This window comes from Lynx canadensis, chromosome D2 (genome assembly GCF_007474595.2).
Source record: "Lynx canadensis isolate LIC74 chromosome D2, mLynCan4.pri.v2, whole genome shotgun sequence".
Taxonomy (NCBI): Eukaryota; Metazoa; Chordata; class Mammalia; order Carnivora; family Felidae; genus Lynx; species Lynx canadensis.
In genome coordinates, this window is record NC_044313.2 from 35,155,567 (window position 1) to 35,174,657 (window position 19,091).

The 19,091-nt window shown below is 39.0% G+C and overlaps 1 protein-coding gene across 5 annotated transcripts in view; it reads left to right on the forward strand.

The window, feature by feature from the left end:
• Positions 1-19,091, forward strand: part of CPEB3 (cytoplasmic polyadenylation element binding protein 3) — a 192,558-nt gene that overhangs the window by 113,126 nt on the left and 60,341 nt on the right. For all 5 annotated transcript variants that reach the window (XM_032595151.1, XM_032595150.1, XM_032595149.1 and 2 more), the window contains one exon: positions 1,365-1,454. In XM_032595151.1, coding sequence (XP_032451042.1) covers positions 1,365-1,454 — 90 coding nt within the window. The remainder of the gene's footprint in view (positions 1-1,364; positions 1,455-19,091) is intronic.

Sequence of the window (19,091 nt, forward strand, 5' to 3'; positions counted from 1 at the left end):
TATTGTTAAAACAATTGCTTTGTCAGTATTGTTGTAGCTATGGCATTTCTCTAATTTATCATGATTTTCTTTTTCACGGTGATAAAGGAATAGTCTCTAAAAGTAATTTTATTTTAGGGGCACTCTGGGAGGCTCAGTTGGTTGGGCGTCTCGGGTCATGATCTTATGGTTTGTGGGATCCAGCCCCATGTGAGGCTCTACCACTTGTGTGCATGTGCACGTACTCTCTCTCACTCTCTCAAAATAAATAAACTTTTAAAAAATATTTTTAAAAAGTAACAATAATTTTATTTTAGACTTATTTCTTTAAGGTTGTACAGAGCTGGAGACTCATTTTCCTCCAAATTATTTTTATACTGGTGTTAATCTCATCTATCAATTGGATTTTTTTAAAGACAAAGTTTAGATCATGGCTGAGAGAGTGGCAACTTAAATCTGAGTGTGGGCTAAGTTATAACCTTCTGCTTTGAGTCAGAAGTCAGAAGGAAAAGGTAAATTTATTGAGGTATAACGTTGGAAACATTTTCTTCATAGGATGTGTCATAGGTAAGTATGAGAGAAATAGATCATTGGTTTTAACTTTTTATCATCAAATAGAATTACCTACTTTTTGCCCCTATTCCTCACCAAAAGAATTGTATCTACTTCTTTTTTTTTTTTTTTTAAGTTTATTTATTTTGAGAAAGAGAGAGAGAGAGAATCAGTGGGAGAGAAGCTGAGAGAAGGGTACAGAGCATCCGAAGCAGGCTCTGTGCTGACAGCAGAGAGCCTGATGCAGGGCTCTAACTCACAAACTGTGAGATCATGACCTGAGCTGGAGTCAGATGCTTAACCAACTAAGCCACCCAGGTGCCCCAAAGAATTGTATCTATTTCTAAAATAATCTCAGAGATTCATAACCTTAGATTACTAATAATCATAACCTAAGATTAATAATGTTAGATCTTTTAGAGTTTATTTTGCATAAGGGAAAGCACATTTTAAATATTTTGTAATCTTTTGCTTTTGCCTTTTTTCTAAATACAGAACATTCCTATTTTTAGTCTTTTTTTTTTTTTTTTTTTTACTTGACTGAGAGGTCACCTTAGTTAATGACAGATTTTTTTTCTTCCAAACTCTTTATATCAAATTTACTGGCAGTGAAGAGCAATGAATTATAGTTAGAAACACATTTTGCATGGTTGAAAGTGAATAACCAAATGTACCCAGCAGACAATTGTATTTCACTTAGTAGGTTTGACTTCTGTAAAAATGCTTTAGAAATAGCTCTCAAAACGTTTTTCAAATAAAAAGACATGCTTTATGCTATTCTGCTTGCAATATTTTTTTTTCTCTTATGCTAAGATTCCTTTTTTGTTTTATAGATGAGATCACTGCCAGCTTTCGCAGGTTTGGACCTCTCGTTGTAGACTGGCCTCACAAAGCTGAAAGCAAGTCGTATTTTCCTCCTAAAGGTAATGCACTTAAAATGTCTCCACTGCCTGCCTGTTGGAGAGCTAGCATGACAGTTCAATAAAATTATGACAGCCTTTTAATTCTTGAAATAGCAGTTGGATTTTTTCCCCTAATTAAGAAAATATTTTATTGTTGATCATCTTTTTGTGTCTTACTGTTTCCACTTGGAGACTGTTCCCCCCAGGAGCACACTCATTGTTTTAGGGCATCTATTTATTATATCAACGGTGAGATTTTGTGAGTCTTGTGTGAGTGAACCTTGTGCTAAGTTTTCATTATTTGAGAGGAAAAAAATCTAGGATTTTGAGCAATGTCAGTGAGTGGAGAGGGAAAGATTATTTAGAGTCAAATATTATTTGTATCCCAGTGTCCTCTGGTTTTATAGGTCTTATAAAACCCAAACTTTGAAAACCTAGTGGCTGAAATATGACATTGTATGAAATTACCTTTATTCATGTCTGTCTTCAAAAAAAATTTTTTTTTAATGTTTATTAATTTTTGAGAGACAGAGATAGAGTGCAAGCAGGGGAGGGGCAGAGAGAGAGGGAGACACAGAATCAGAAACACGCTTAAGGCTCCAGGCTATCAGCACAGAGCCTGATGCGGGGTTCAAACTCCAAGCCCTGAGATCTTGATCTGAGCTGAAGTCAGACACTTAACTGACTGAGCCACCCAAGCACCCCTATTCATGTCTGTATTTTAAGTGACTTAGTGTGTTGAGGGGTGGAAGGCAAACTAGCAAAGAATTCTTCACGTGAACTCTTCCCTTATTTTTGGTAGGCTTTTTTGATAATTTACGAAGACCTGAAAATATATTACTTTGTTCATAGTCTGTAACTTCTGCAGAATTCAGGGAACTTTTCTAGTGATATTAGCTCTGGGTAAACTCCTAGAATTACATGGAATAGTGTTTGGGGTTAAAAAGGAAGTTTTCTTCATCTGTAGCTATATTTCAAAGATGTGTTTCATCTCCAAAGAATTGTTTTTTTGATATGTATTATTGTGTAACATTATTCCTTCAAGAAGATGGAGTCAAAATACTTATCTTTCCTGTGCTTTGTACAGGAATGAAATTACAGCTTAACCTGGGAAAGGTGGGTGGCTTCTTCTTATGTCTGGTTTATTAGGTTTCTTTGCCACCTATATTTCTCCTCATTCTCTCAACAACCTGTGAAAATAATTACTCACTAAATATAGGGCTGTTTACTTTTAACATTTCCTTTTTAATTCTCTTCAAGAATTTTTAAAGTTAAAAAAATAAGTTTCATATTAAGCAGAAAAGATAAAAATCGCCAGCTGATTATTCCATTGAAGGAATGTATTCACCACCTTGTGGTACATGTATAACACTGTGTAAAAACACATGTTTAAAATATGTTTCTAAGAGTGCTAATAATTCCTTGAATCAGAGTAGTGTTATTTCAGTGAACGGATGAGTTCACCACACTGTGCCGCAGGTAATATGCTCTGTAAAGTCACATGTATTAAAAAATATTCCTAAGAGTACCAGTTGCATTTGAGCATCAAGACAGTGTCATCTCAGTGAAAGAATGTGTTCACTACACTGTGGTACATGTAGCACACTATCTAAAATTGCATGTGTAAAAGATATTTTTAATAGTGCTAGTTGAAAAAAAAATCATCATGCTGAGAAGGTATAAAAACACCTCTAGTATCAAAGGTGTCAGGTGATCTGATCATCATGAAAAATGAAGATGGGGCGCCTGGGTGGCTCAGTCGGTTAAGCGTCCGACTTTGGCTCAGGTCATGATCTCACAGTTCGTAAGTTCAAGCCCCACATGGGGCTCTCCACTCTTAGCATGGAACCCATTTCGGATTCTCTGTGTCCCTCTCTCTTTGCCCTTCCCCTGCTCTCTCTTTCTCTCTCCCTCAAATATAAACAAAAATGAAGATAAACCTGTATAGTCATGTCCAAAGAAAATTATCCAAATCTGTATCTGACATAATCACTATATGCATTTTATTAAATATCCTTCTGTTGTCTCTTTATGAACATAAACATTTATATGAAATTTTGCAATTACATAAATGGGATCACGCTGTGCATGCTGTTTAATAACCTGCATTTTCCCCTCAGCAATGTCAACATCTTTCTGTAAGAGACCTACATTATCTTACTGACTGTATTTGATTTAATCCATCCTGTTAATGGACACTTAAGTTACTTCTAACTGTTTTGTCTCAGGGATCACACTTCAGTGAATATCCTTATGCCTTCATCTTTTTGTCCTTTATCATTACCTCTTAGGGTGAATTTCCAGAAGTGAGGTACATATTTTTTTATACAGATTGCAAAGCTGCCCTTAAGGAAAGTCATATATGGGGGCGCCTGGGTGGCTCATTCGGTTGTGTCCGAGTTTGGCTCAGGTCATGATCTCACAGCTTGTGAGTTTGAGCCCCATATTGGGCTGTGTGCTGACAGCTTAGAGCCTGGAGCCTGCTTTGGATTCTGTGTCTTCCTCTCTCTCTGCCCCTCCTCTGTTCTCACACACACACACACACACACACACATACACACTCTCTCTCTTTCTCTCTCTCTCTCTAAATAAGCGTTAAAAAGTTAAAAAAAAAAAAAAGAAAAATCATATACGTTTATGTTCCCATCAATATTATCTGATTTGTAAAACTCAGTTTTATTGAATCAGAGGAAATGACTCTTTTTCAATCTTTGCCTATCTGATGGTTAAGATAACATTCCCCACCCCCCTCCCTGTTTTGGGCATTCTTTTCTCTTTACTGGTCTTTGAATTTGTTTTACTTTTTTTGATTGACTTCTCATTTCTGTCTGGACTTTATATTGGAGTAAGGCACAGGAAGCGATCCAGTTGTATTTTTCCTGGTAGCATGCCAATCATCTCAATAGTCATTTATTGACTAATACATTTTTTTTCTCATTGATTTGGAGCATTAGAAATAAGTGTTGATTGAAACATTATCTCTCTCTCTTTTTTTTTTTTAAGTTTTTCATTTTGAGAGAGAGAGAAAGTATGAGCTGGGGAAGGGCAGAGAGAGAATCCCAAGCAGGCTCCATGCTGTCAGCTCAGAGCCCAGCATGAAGCTTGAACTCCCCGACTGTGAGATCATGACCTGAGCTGAAATCAAGAGCCAGACACTTAACCAGCTGAGCTACCCAGATACTCCTTGGAAGGTTATCTCTTCTCTTTTTCAGTGGAATGCATTAAGTTTTTCTGGAATCACTCTGTCCAGTGTGATAGTCACTAGCCACATGTAGCTAATGAGGGCTTGAAATAGGACTAATTTGAATTGAGACATGCTATAAGTGTAAAATATACACTGGATTTTGAAGACTTAGTTTTATAAAAAAAAAAAAGTAAAAGATCTCATTAGCAATTTTGTTTTCATGTTAGAATAAGTTTTTGATATATTGGATTAAATAAAAAATATTAAAGTGAACTTCGCCAGTTTCTTTTTACCTTTTAAATGTAGATATTAGAAATTTTTGTTTTCTGTTTTAAAGTTTATTTTGAGAGAGAGAGAGAGAGAGTGTGTGAGAGAGAGAGAGAGAGTGGAGGAAGGGCCGAGAGAAAGGAAGAGAGAGAATCCCAAGCAAGCTCTGTGCTAACAGCCCAACTCGGAGCTTGAACCCATGAACCGTGAGCTCATGACCTGAACTGAAATCAGGAGTCAGACGTTTAACTGATTGAGCCACCCAGGAGACCCTAGAAAAAAATTTTTTTAATTAATTAATTTATTAATTACACCCAAGTTAGCATATAGTGCAACAATGATTTCATGAGTAGATTCCTTAATACCTCTTACCCATTTAGCCCATCTCCCCTCCAGCAACCCTCTGTTTGTTCTCTGTATTTAAGAGTCTCTTATGTTTTTTCTCTCTCCCTGTTTTAATATTATTTTTGCTTCCCTTCCTTTATGTTCATCTGTTTTGTATCTTAAATTCCTTATATGTGTGAAGTCATATGATATTATTTGTTTTTCTCTGGCTAATTTCGCTTAGCATAATACCCTCTAGTTCCATCCATGTAGTTGCAAATGGCAAGATTTCATTCTTTTTGAGTGCTGAGCAATACTCTATTGTATATATATACCACATCTTCTTTATCCATTCATCCATTGATGGACATTTGAGCTCTTTCCATACTTTAGCTTTTGTCGACAGCACTGCTATAAACATTGGGGTGCATGTGCCCCTTTGAAACAGCATCCCTGTATCCCTTGGATAAATACCTAGTAGTGCAATTGCTGGGTCGTAGGGTAGTTCTATTTTTAACTTTTTGAGGAACCTCATACTATTTTCCAGAGTGGCTGCACCAGCTTGCATTCCCACCAGCAGTGCAAAAGAGATCCTCTTTCTCCGCATCCTCGGCAACATCTGTTGGTGCCTGAGTTTTTAATTTAGTCATTCTGACTGGTGTGAGGTGATATCTCATTGTAGTTTCGATTTGTATTTCCCTGATGATGACTGATGTTGAGCATTTTTTTCATGTGTCTGTGAGCCATCTGGATGTCTTCTTTGGAGAAGTGTCTATTCATGTCTTTTGTCCATTTCTTCACTGGATTGTTTTTTTGGGTGTTGAGTTTGATAAGTTCTTTATAGATTTTGGATACTAACCCTTTATCTGATATGTTGTTTGCAAATACCTTCTCCCATTCTGTCGGTTGCCTTTTAGTTTTGCTGATTGTTTCCTTTGCTGTGCAGAAGAAGCTTTTTATTTTGAGGAGGTCCCAGTAGTTCATTTTTGCTTTTATTTCCCTTGCCTTTGGAGACATGTTGAGTAAGAAATTGCTGGGGCCGAGGTCAAAGAGGTTTTTGCTTGCTTTCTCCTCTAGCATTTTGATGTCTTCCTGTCTTACATTTAGGTCTTTAATCCATTTTGAGTTTCTTTTTGTGTATGGTGTAAGAAAGTGGTCCAGGTCCATTTTTCTGTATGTCACTGTCCAGTTTTCCCAGCAGAATTTGCTGAAGAGACCGTCTTTATTCCATTGGATATTCTTTCCTGCTTTGTCAAAGCCATGTGTTGGCCATATGTTTGTGGGTGCCCCTAGAAAATTTTAAATTACATATGCGACTCATATTTCTATTGGAAATCACCTCCCTAAAACAAGGATCAGTAAACTACCTGTTTTTATATGGCCTGTAAGCTAAGGATGGTTTTTATGTTTTTAAGGGTTATAAAAACACACATGCAAGAATATGTAGCAGAGACCATATGTGGCCCTCAGATCCCTTTGAAGAAAGTTTGTTGACTCCTGCTCTAAAATAGTCTAGGGAGCGACTCATTTCGCTTCTGAGACATCTAGTGACAAAGGAGGCAGCCTATATATTTTAAAGGAAGTCTGTATAGATATTAAATTTTGCTTTTCAGTTGAGTCAAATGCTTCCATGAAATCTTTACCTACTGGTTAATTGTGTGCCATAAAGTAAAATATAATAAGTCATTATTGTACCATTTGTCTCTTGGTACTTAAAGGACTATGAGTTTCTCTTTAAGTCTTCTCTTTTGAAAGATAAATATTTTCACTTCTCTCAGTAATACCGTATGTCTAGTGGTTTCTGTATCACCATTTTTCTCATCTGCCTTTTGTATATGTGTCGTGTTCACAATATCCTACTTAAATTTGTTATGGAGAATTGAAGAGAGAACATTTGGGTTGGTCTGGGCAGTACAAAGTTTAGTAGTTCTATTAATTCCATGGTTTTTGATGCTATTCCTGTATAATAGCATATTAATAAAGAACTATGGAACATTAGATCTGGTGCCTTTATTCTACACCAGAGGTTGAGTGTTGAGATAGGCTGGTGACATCTAGGGGTCTCCCAATTCTGATCTGCAAGCTTGCATCGCAGATTGCCTTTCATGTGATTAGGGGTTAGGAAGACAAATAATTATTATACTGTTGGCTCCTGTTGTGTTTTGCTTTCAGCTAAAATCTGAAGGTTGACCTGTTTTGAGAGGACCTAAAGAAATTTGATGTTATTCCAAGATTGAAGTAACTTTGAGAATCCATGTCCGTTACTTTGAATGTTGGGAACATCTAAGGAGTTCACCCCTACTATTCTTTTTTTTTTTTTTAATGTTTATTTATTTATTTTGAGAGACAGTACTAGTGGGGGTGGGACAGAGAGAATCTCAAGCAGGTTCTGCACTGTCAGAACAGATCCTGATGCGGGGCTTGATCCCATGGACTGTGAGATCATGACCTGAGCTGAAATCAAGAGTCAGAAGCTTAACCGACTGAGCCACCCAGGTGCCCTTCACCCCAACTGTTCTGTGCCTTCTTAATAATGCCCCTTGTGCTATTTCTCCTTTTCCTTAAATTCCTTAGGTTTTAATTCAGGTCCATGCCTTTTTGTTAATGCCCTTCATGCTGAGTGTACTTTTGTTTAGGTTGCCCTAGGTTGGCCATTACGTACAGTTTGTTTGGCTATACATTTTGGTTTATGTGTAAGTAGAAAGCAAAACATAAACCATCTATTGAACCCTTCAGCCTTTCTCTCAGAATGTATATGCCTAATGAAATACATATTCATTCATCTGGCAGGTTTACCTGTAGAGATATGGAGTAGGGTTTGTAAAACCATAACCATTTCAGTGGACTGTGGAGAGCTTAAAATCCACGTAGAGAAACAGTGTCCAGGCACATCAGTTGTCCTCTTAAGTATTGTCTGGCCAACACAATAGGAGGTAATGGAGTCTGGGGCTCTCTCCAGCACACAGACCACCAAGGTATTTGATCAGCCATTTGAGGATATGCAAAGTCCTGTGGATCACTTTGTGTGTAGGCCACAGCAGATAATTCCTTGTTGTTCTCTAGAGCACCACTGAGAACATGAAATGTGAAGGAAGGTATGGAAGTCAGAATATGTGTTTTCATATTTGGTCTCAGACCTTATAACTTGTAGTCCTGTGGGGAAAATAAGAAATTAGTCAACTAATTACAAAAATAAACACAATTATAAACTGTAATAGTTCTGTAAAGGAAAAATAAAGAGTACAGTGACTCTAAAAAGTGGGTCTCAATTTAGAGGAGGGATGTAGAGAAAGCTTCTCTGAGAAGATGACAGCTAAACAGATCTGAAAATTGAGTACTTAGTCACAAAGTTAGGGAAGCTGTTTCCCGAGTGGAAGAGTACCATATGGGAAAGACTGAGTATGAAAGGGCTTTAGTACCTTTGAATAAACGAAGTGTGGTTGGAGTGTTAAAAAAGAGAAAATGATGTAAAAGAAAGAGCCTCAAAACAGAAGGACTTATTTTTCTTCCCTAAATTGACTTCATCCCCCCAGAGAGCGGACACGAAGGCATTTGTGTGGTGTTTGTCTTTGGGGTGGAGGAAGAATGGAATTGAAATATCAGTTTAAAGTACTTTCAAATAGCTATTGATAAAATGGAAGTAAAATCTTGCTTTGTGTTTTCTACATTTAGTTCTTGATGATGAAAAGAAATCAACGCTAGTCAAATTATTGAGGAAAAGTTTTCTGAGATCATCTTTGCATACTTTTTAGGTCTGCATTAGCAAAGTTGAAATTGTGAAGTCTGGAAAGAGAGGTTCTTCCATATCTTAGGGCATGAACCAAATCCCACATTCATACAGAATTGTAATAAATGACATCTATGTTTATAATAGCTTGGCTACAGGTAATTTGAAGACACTTATTGAAAAAGAATGGCAAAAGAACAGAATAAATGCAAACAGAGGGCTTAGGTCCTGATGCACATGATTATGCAGCATTGGGAATATCAATCCATCAAATATTTGTTGCTTGTCAATCTGTGGAAGAGTCTATATTTGGCCTTATGGGGGATCTAGAGAAGATTGCAGTTTCCTGGAGGAAACATGGAAACAACGGATATGAAATATTAAGTCATGGTAAAGAACATGGATTCTAGAACTAGATTTGTGGGACTCCTCTACATATTAGTTGTACGACCCATAGGCATGCTGTTTAACCTTTCTGTGCCTTAGTTTCGTCACTTGGTAAAAGAGGGATAATGATAGTACCTATTTCAGAAGGTCATGATGGGGATTAAAATGAGTACGTAAGTCCATGTGGAGTGACTAAAGCATTCTCTGCATACAGTAGATATTATGAATGATACTGTAATTTTTTTTAAATACAGATCAATGTATGGTTAATGACAAGTGAGCAAAATATACTCTCTGCATGCAGAAGAGAAGCAGATTGCTGTGGGCTGTACAAGACCTTGATCTTCAAAACTAGGCAGAAAAAGAATAGGCAGGAATTGCAGGGGGCTGGAATTATGATAATTAGGATGGCAAACCTTTACTAAGGGCTTGCTATGAGCAAGGCATTGGGTTACAATTTTCTAAATTATATTTAATCTTCCCAACTGCACAAGGTAGGCACCTTAGTGTTCCCATTTTATATAGAAGAAGAAACAGATTTAGAAGAGGGCAGTTTGTCCATGGTCATGTGTTAAGTGACAACAGGTTAGCCTCAGAGCCCAGCGCTCTTAAATATTGCACTCTACTATTCTCATTTGGGAATAAGGACAGCCCAGAGGTAGGCAGCAGGCTTAATTAAGGCAGGATTATGTGGTAGCTTGACTGCCAAGCCTAGGACTTAGACTGAGTAACCAGTGATGAAGAATACAGGCTCTGGAGCAAGCTGCCTGCGTTGGATTCCTGTTCGCCTACTTGCCATATATGTGTCTGGGCTGGTTATTTTCCTAATTCTCTATTTTTAAAAAAAAACCCACAAAATGGAAATAATAATAGTATCTAATTCTGTTTTGAGGATTAAATAAGAAAATGCACGTAGAATACTTTCATATTACCCAGATATTGAAGTCTTTTTTTTTTTTTTTTTTTAAAGCAAGGGAGAGGTTGGGATATTTTTCTTCGGTTTTGGTGTTTAGCCAGGGTCAGAAAAACTATTTAGGAATTTCCTGTAATCTAGCTTATAAGAAGTAATGAGGACCACAAAGACCCAAGATATTAGCATGGAGGTATTACTGGATTGGTGGCAGTAAGAGACCGGTGGGAGTGATCAGGATGGTGGCAAACTTGATGTTAGGGTTGTGTTAAAATTTCTTCCACTGAATGGGGGCGTTATAGTTCTCTTGAATGTAGGGGAGTCAACTGAGAGAAAACTAGTTTGGTGTGGTGATGATTTGACTAAAGACACATAGAGTTTGGTATGTCCTCACATCTGATCTGAGAGGAAATTACTAGTGGGCAGTGAGATTGCAGTTACATAGTTTGGGGAAAGAGACTGGCACTGGGGGCACACATCTCTTGAGAGTCATCTTTTTGGAGAGGAGGGAGAAGATGAAAAACAGATAATACGTAAATGTTGTTAGGAACCAGAAGGAAGAAGAGAACACATCAGGAGAGACCTGGGTGAATGAAGTACTAGGGGTATGTCTGTGGCCATGGAGGCGAAGGAAAGAAGCTTCAAGAAAGAACATCAGCATCATTAGCTATTGCAGGGTTACTAAGAAGACCTCCATGGAATAGAAATAAGTGTGGGCCTCTTGTCAAGTACATGATCATAGGAATTTCTATTGTTATCTTAATTCTAGGTCTTAGTATACATTGTAATGAAGTAGGAAAACCAGAGCAAAGCAATCTAGTTTGTACTGAACAAGTGTTACCTTTATAAGTAAGAATAATCCTGCTTCCCCAACAGAACCAACTGCCATCATTTTTTGTTTCCTTCCAGTCTCTCTCTATTCATACATATCCTTTTTTGGGGGGGGGGTGTAATTGTAGCAAAGATACAGTTTTCTATCCTCCTTCTTCCCTGCTATGTTACTACATAATTTTCATATTTTTCAAGAGTCTGCCTTACCTATTGTTATACCATAATTTACTTGCTTATTGGTCATTTAGGCTATTATAAATAATGCTCCTGTTAATATGTCCTTGTATGTGGCTTTTTCTTTCATAGTGTTTTCTTTAGGGTAGATTTGCCGAAGCTTAACTGGAGTTAAAGAAATGAAAATCTTAATGACTCCAGATTCCATATCACATGGCTTCCCAAAGCAAATTTCCCTATGTAGTTTATACTAATTTGGACATCTGCAGCCCCACTTTTGCTTACTTCTAAGTTAGATAGATGGTACATTACAGTTGTGGACTTACCTTTTGCCTATATGTTTGGAATATAATGGACTCCTGCAGAAGCCAGAAACCACATTGGTATGAATCTTCTTTCTACTGGAAGCATTTAAACCTTTCCTCTCAGGTCTCATCTGTTGAATCTTGGTCATCATCTATGGTTCTCTCCCTTACCCACTCTGACTACACTGACTTCTTTGCTGTTCCTTGAGGCCCACTCAGGTCCCTCAGGGCTTTAGTACTTTCTTCTGTCTGAAACTGTCTTTTCCCAGATTTCTGAATGGGCTATTGACCTCTTCCCTTAGACAGACCTCTACTCAAATGTCACCTTAACAGAAATATCTTTCCTGATTTCCTTATCTAAAATAGAAGTCTTTTTATATTCTATCTTCTATCTTCTTGCTCTCTTTCCCTCTTACCTTCATTTTATTTATTTTTTACTTCATTTTATTTTTCTTCAAAGTGCTTATCATGACCTAGAAAACTTATGTGTTTTTCTGTCTGTTTTCTGGATCAGAATGTAATTTTTATGAGAGTAAGGTGTTTTTATGTTTTGTTCACTGCTCTATGCCCAGTACCTTGCATACCTGCCTCAGTAGCTGGCCCTTAGATATTTGTTAAATGAATGAATTTTATCTTTGCAAATGATGAGTTCACTCCTAGAGTACTAGAGCAGAAGTCTATCACCTTTTAGAGCTGGGAAGTTCCCTAAAGATCATTTTAATACAATCTTCATTTTAAAATGAGATTCAAAGAGGTGAGGTGTCTTTTCCTAAGAGCGTACAGCTGTTATCAGACAGACTTGGACCTAGCAGACCAATAATTCATGCTGTTTTATCTGGTGAATTATAAAGGAAATAGTTTCTATTTGTTTGACTAGTATGTATCATGTGTGGGAAAGGAACATTGGTTTAAACTTGGACTTTATAAATTCTAAGATTTAAACATAATTGATAAAGTATGCTGTTATTTACAAGACTGGATTTTATATAAAAATTAGCAACGTAAGTTGTATGACCCATGAAATAGTTTCACAGCTATTTAAAAATGAAAGTGCTGCTTGGCTTTTTCCTGAATTCTTCTGTTCTGTTGGTCACACTCACATAACGGTATTTCCAAGATCTGGTTTAGGCTGATGCTGTAGCTAGAAGCATGGGATTACATCCCGTATAGCTTAACCATGGGAGTCTGCCTCTTGGGTGATGCCACACCATTACTGCACATAGGTGCACTGCTTTGTAATTGAGTTCTTTGACTACAAAGGTCAGAGGTTCTCTTGTACTACGTCAAATTAGGGATGTGGTGAAAGCCGCAGAATAGAAGCTGTGCTAGAACTAGGTATCATGGAGGTGTCATGCTAGGGAGTCAAACAGTGGGAGCTATTAATTCTTCGTTGTTCATATTCTGCCATTATCATGACTCAGTTTTTCTCTGCATGTGTGCTCGTCTCAGATTGTACTTCCAGTGGGAAAACTATTTTTATATTTCTAGTAGAATTCCAGAAAGAGGGAATCTGATTGGCCCAGTTCATTTTTTAACACCTAGGTGTGAGATAGGCCATCCTGAAGACAGTGGCCATAGAGTCCTTGACTGCTTAATAAAGAAACCGCTTAGTTCTGCTTCTGTGAATGTGACTGCTAGGAAGATAAGTTGGGCATGAAAAGATTTTATGATGATAAAAGGCTCTTCCTGGGAGAATAGCCCATGTCCAAAGTTGCTGTCACTAGAACTACAAAAAATTGTCTGCCCACCTTGAGCCTTCTACCCTTCGTTTTATACTGCTAAGCAGCTGCTCTTGATAACACTAGTAGTCTCACCTCTTGCAGTGGGACTGGGGCCAGGGAGAAGAGCTGGCATCTCCTGAGCAGTGAGTACAGCTGCAGTACCACTGTTTACAGAGACTTCTGGGACAAAGGTGAGGACAGCAGCCAGCTGCAGATGTTGGACAGGAGATTAGCCACGTGGCTCTAAAACTGTGTTCACAAGTTGGTGATGCTGGCAGTGGAGTGCAGGAGGCTGTCCCAGCCCAGCTGGGCAGCCAGTTTCAGTTCTGGCAGTCCAGGAACACAGGATTCAGGTGCACAGCAGGGTGAAGGGGAACAGTAACAGGCATGCAGATTTATGCAAGAATGACACATACCTTTCAATCTGCTGATTCCCGCCCACCTTGAATAAAGTGTGTACTTCCGAGTGGCTGTTTTTTCTGGTGATCATCATGTATTTCTTCTGCACTGGCCAGGCTGGCTTGACCTAGGGACCAGGTCATGCAGTAATGGAAGGGTATACAATACCAGCGTGGTTTGTGAACCTGGCACAAGCCAGGCCACGTGGGTTTCAGATTAGCTTTTCTGCAGCCAGCTAAAGAGAGATACTGTTTGAAGAACAGGAAAGAAGACTCTACTTTAAATGGACAAAAATAGATCATTGTGAAGCTGTATAGGCTGGATTCATGGCATCTATTTCTTTTTCCTTCAGTTTATCTGAATCTGGCTTTGGAAAGGAAAGTTTTCAAACTTCACATTTTTTTCCCTTGTAGTATAACTTGAATGGAAATAAGTCAGTGTTGTTTTAGGCCCGTATTCCAAGTTTTTCCACCTTCTGAGTTACATAAACTGATCCAAGTTAGGAAACGAAAGGGTTTTAGCCTGCACTTAACCTTTTGCAGTTTGTAAGCTTTTGAGTAATACTTTGCTTTTTTTTTTTTTTAAGCAGATCCTAGCTTATAATACTCATACTCTTTAGTGAATTCCGTATTTTAATATTTAATTGATTGAATTTCATTCTCAGGAAGGATTTTCTTATAAAATCGTGGAAACTGTACTGCAGGGCAGCAAGAGTGGGCTTTTTGTTTTGTTTTGTCCTGTTTAGACAAGGGGCAGTATCCTATTATTGCTTTTAAAATCTTAGCCCACCCTCAGTTTAAACTGTTTTATTAAACACCTATCTCTTTTGCATTGTATTGAAGGTGAATAGTAAGAGTCTTTGATTTCAAAGCAGTTATAGTTTGAGGGACTGTATAGAAAGGAGTAGGCAGGGGAACCTGGGTGGCTCAGCCGGTAAAACATCGACTTCGGGTCAGGTCATGATCTCATGGCTCATGAGTTCGAGCCCTGCATCAGGCTCTGTGCTGACAACTCAGAGCCTAGAGCCAGCTTCAGATTCTGTATCTCCCTTTCTCTGCCCCTCCCCCGCTGTGTAAGGAGACAAAGCCTGAGCAGCCATATACTGTCACAAACAGTATCTGTTGTGCCAAGTCCAGGCAGAGGTGCTATGAAAGGGGCGGGGCGCACGGGGAGATGCTTGTTGAGCTCAGAGAAGCCAAAAACACCCCTGATGAGAACTTTGTTTGGAAGAGAGTAGCTCTCAGGAACTGAAATGGAAGGCACGAAGTTGACAGGCTGAGGCTGAGTGAATGTTTTAGCAAAGGGTGTAGATTGGGACAGAACTTGTTGACAGGAATTGGATGAGCAAGTGAGACCAAGAGAGGATAGGTTAGTTGAAAGGTTTGGAGGGGCGCCTGGGTGGCTCATTGGTTAAGCGTCAGACTTCGGCTCAGGTAATGATTTCATGGTTCCTGGGTTCAAGCTCCACGTCTGGCTCGAGATCTGTGCTGACAGCTCAGCCTGGAGCCGGCTTCAGATTCTTTGTCTCCCCTCTCTCTGCCCCTCCCCCACTCGCGCTCTGTCTCTCAAGAAAATGAATAAACGTTAAAAAGTTAATTTAAAAAAAAAAAAAGAAGAAAAGGTTTGGAATGGGAAACTGAGAGGATCTGGTAAAAAAATTTGAAAGCTGAGAACAAAGACTTGGGTTGTCTTTTAAAATAAAACGGAAGCTTTACTCAAGTCTTCCGTCTTGAGAAGGAGAAATGGTGGCAAAGAGAAAACCTATTGGCAGCGGCATCAGGAACTCACCAGAGGATTATTAAGGTACACGGAGGAGGGGAAATTAGATTGTCAAAGTTCAAGCCCTCTACAAGCAGGGTTGGGCCAAAGCTTCATCTATAGGGAAGTGCCTAGACTAAAAGTTGTCTGATGCTGGATGAGGGAGAGTAACAAGCAGTGGGTCAAGAGCTGGGGGTTTGTGGACTCAGATGTGGGCCACAGTTACTGGCTATATGACACTGAGCTAGTTATTTAATCTCTGAGCCTCAGTTTACTCATCTGAATGATACTCATTGGGTTATTAAATGGATTATGTGAAGTCTACATACACACCGACACAGTACTTAGGCTTAATAGGTGTTAAATAATATTAGTGTCCTTCCCCCAGATAAAAATGTAATGCTTAGTAATAATAAAACCACCTGACTAGTTTGACCAGTTTCCTCCCACATCCCCAGTCTGGTCTCTGTTTTCATGGTCAGGTGCTTGTTAGAACTGACTGTGACTAGAATTGACAGACCGGCAGACTTCACAAGGACCTCTTTATGTAGGAAATGTGAGGTTATGTAAACAGAGCAGGTTTTAAGCCCAAATGCCCCAGGTCACTGCCTGGACTGCAGGACTTTACTAAGAACATAGGAAGTAGATTGCCAATTTTCAACTCTCAGGTGGTTCTACCCATCAAACTTGTTTTCTTGTTCATTCCCACCTGCCCCTATCCCTGCCTGCCAAGCCAGAAATCCACAAAGAAACATTTACTAGTGCAATAGAAAACACAAAACAGGCTAGAACCAAAATGTTTGAGCTTCAGCCTTGTATAGTAAATATAGTCAAAGAAATATGTTTAGTTCTGAATCCACGGGAAATGTTCAGGAATCCAAGGACTTGGGCAGTATCTGCAGAGTCATCTCTACATCTTGTTTTTTTTTTAATGTCTTTTTTTTTTTTTATTGATTTCTGAGAGAGAGAGAGAGAACATGAACTAGTGGGGAAGGGGCAGAGAGAGAGGGAGACACAGAATCTGAAGCAGACTCCAGGCTCTGAGCTGTCAGCACAGAGCCTGAGTCCAACTCAGGGCTTGAACCCAGAAACTGTGAGATCATGACCTGAGCCAAAGTCAGACACTCAACAGACTGAGCCATCCAGGTGCCCTTCTACATCTTAACTTAGTCTAATTCCTTCCCTTGGAATGTCCTCCATTTTTTCAACTATGTCATACCATCAAGATCTGCTACCACCTACAGAAAGACTTCCCTGATTTCTCTATCCAGGTCTTCTTCACTGAAAGATATGTCTTCTTTCTATGAAGTCCAACTTCTACAAATACTTAAAAAAATACTTCTTAGAATCCTTAATGCATTGTTCCTAGATTAGAGTTCTCTATGTATTTATTCTTCATGACTTTCTTGTACTAGCTTATAAATTCCTTGAGAACAAAGTCTTGCTTATGTCTGCATTCCTCTGAAGTGCCTAGAGCACATAGTAAGTGTTCAGTAAATTTTGGAAATCAGATGTTTTCATCCAAGAGGGAAAATGAATAGGGAATCCAGTTCAGAGACCTACAGTGTTCTCCAGGCAGCAGGCCGGGAGTTGGTGAGGTGCTTCAGCTCTTCCCACCCAGTGCCCTCAATCCTGTACTCTAATTAATAACCTCTAGTCTCTGTTTTCCAAATGAGCCAACCCTTTGACCTTGTGTGCCTTGGCCTGCACTGTCCTGAACTTGGAATGCTCTTATTTCCAGGAAGACTAATTATCCTCCAGTTCATACGTGGCCTTTGTTCTATGGCTTTCCCTGCTGTTTGTACACCTCTGCTCCATTTGTCTTTCATCAGTGTTCTGTAGGACAGACATACCCCCAACATAATACATTTCATGGTGTTCCTTAGTCATTTATTTATAGGTTGGAATTTTCTAGGACAGGGTTCTTCCTTGGCTTCTTTGTCATTGTAGCTTCCTTGCCTAGCTTCATGCCTTATACCTCATAAATATTTTTGGTTCTATTGAATTGAATCTAAAGACAAAGACGCCTGAGGCAAACCAGGTAAGTCTTCTGACCTGATTGCCAAGGTTAGTAAGAATGTTTAGAACAGACTTCTGTGGCAAAAAGTGTCTGAACTCAGGCAGCTGTGGCTGGAGAGGTGCCCTTCAGGCCTGTCTAGGAAGGTCACAAGAAATCAGGGAGCCTGGATTCTGTGCAAGGAGAGATCTCTTTCTCATTCTGTGTGTGTGTGTGTGCGTGTGCGTGTGCGTGTGTGTGTGTGTGTGTGTGTGTGTCTGTTCAGACCATGGATCTTTCCTTCTGGGACTGATCTCACTTAATCAGAAACTGACTGTCCCTTGGTCAGCTGTTTTATGAATGTAGCAATGGTTTGGGGCACTGCCCTACAAGCTGAAATTGTTTTTCCATTGCAGTTGATACTTGAAACATATAAATCACTAAGAGCGTTAGTTGATTTTAAGAACTGTTGGGTCTTTAAAAACACCCAAACAGCTCTTTAGAGAATGGGAGACTATATTACTGTCTTCCCCAGAAAGACCTGGTGATTTTTAACTTTTTCCCTACAAATTTTTATTTTAAAAAATTTCAAGCCTACAAAAAAGCTGTAAACCATAGGAATAATGCAACAAACACCTATATAGGCTTCCTCTAGATTCACCAGTTGTCAGCATTTTGCCACATTTGCTTTCTCTTTTTTTCTCTTTCTGTGTGTATAGTTTTCGGTTATAGACATCAAGACCTCTCACTCCTAAGTGCTTCTGCATGTGTCTCCTGTAACAAGAAATATCCAGATTGTTCTAGTAATGTCCTTTAGAGCTGTTTTTTTATCTAAGATTCAAACATTTAGTCTTAACATCCAAATACAGTCTTACATTTAGTTGTCATATCTTCCTACTGTCCTTTAATTTAGATAGTTCCCTAAGCTTTTTATCTTCTGTATCATTTGATGGGTCAGTGTCAGATGTTTTATAGAATGTCAGTTAATTTGGAATTAATCTGATTGTTTCCTCATAATGAGATTCAAGTAAAACACTGTCAGCAGGAAGAGTATGTAGATGATGTGCTGCACTAAGAAGGACATAGTACAGGAGTACATGTTAAGTCAGTTAACATAGTGCATGTTAAATCAGTTTGCCCTATTGTTGGTGATGTTAAGTTTGATCATTTGGTTAAGATGTTGTCTGCCAGATTCCTTTTCTTTTCTTTTCTTTTCTTTTCTTTTCTTTTCTTTTCTTTTCTTTCCTTTCCTTTCCTTTCCTTTCCTTTCCTTTCCTTTCTTTTCCTTTCCTTTTCTTTTTTCTTTTCTTTGAGAGAGAGAGAGAGAGAGAGAGAGAGAGAGAATATCTCAAGCAGGCTCTACACTCAATGCAAGCCCCAGCACAGGGCTCAATCCCATGTCCCTGGGATCATGACTTGAGCCAACATCAAGAGTTGGACACTCAACTCTCAGCCACCCAGATACTCCAGGATTCCTCCATTTTAAAAGTGCCTTTCCGGGGCGCCTGGGTGGCTCAGTCGGTTGGGCGTCCGACTTCAGCTCAGGTCACGATCTCACGGTCCGTGAGTTCGAGCCCCGTGTCGGGCTCTGGGCTGATGGCTCAGAGCCTGGAGCCTGCTTCCGATTCTGTGTCTCCCTCTCTCTCTGCCCCTCCCCTGTTCATGCTCTGTCTCT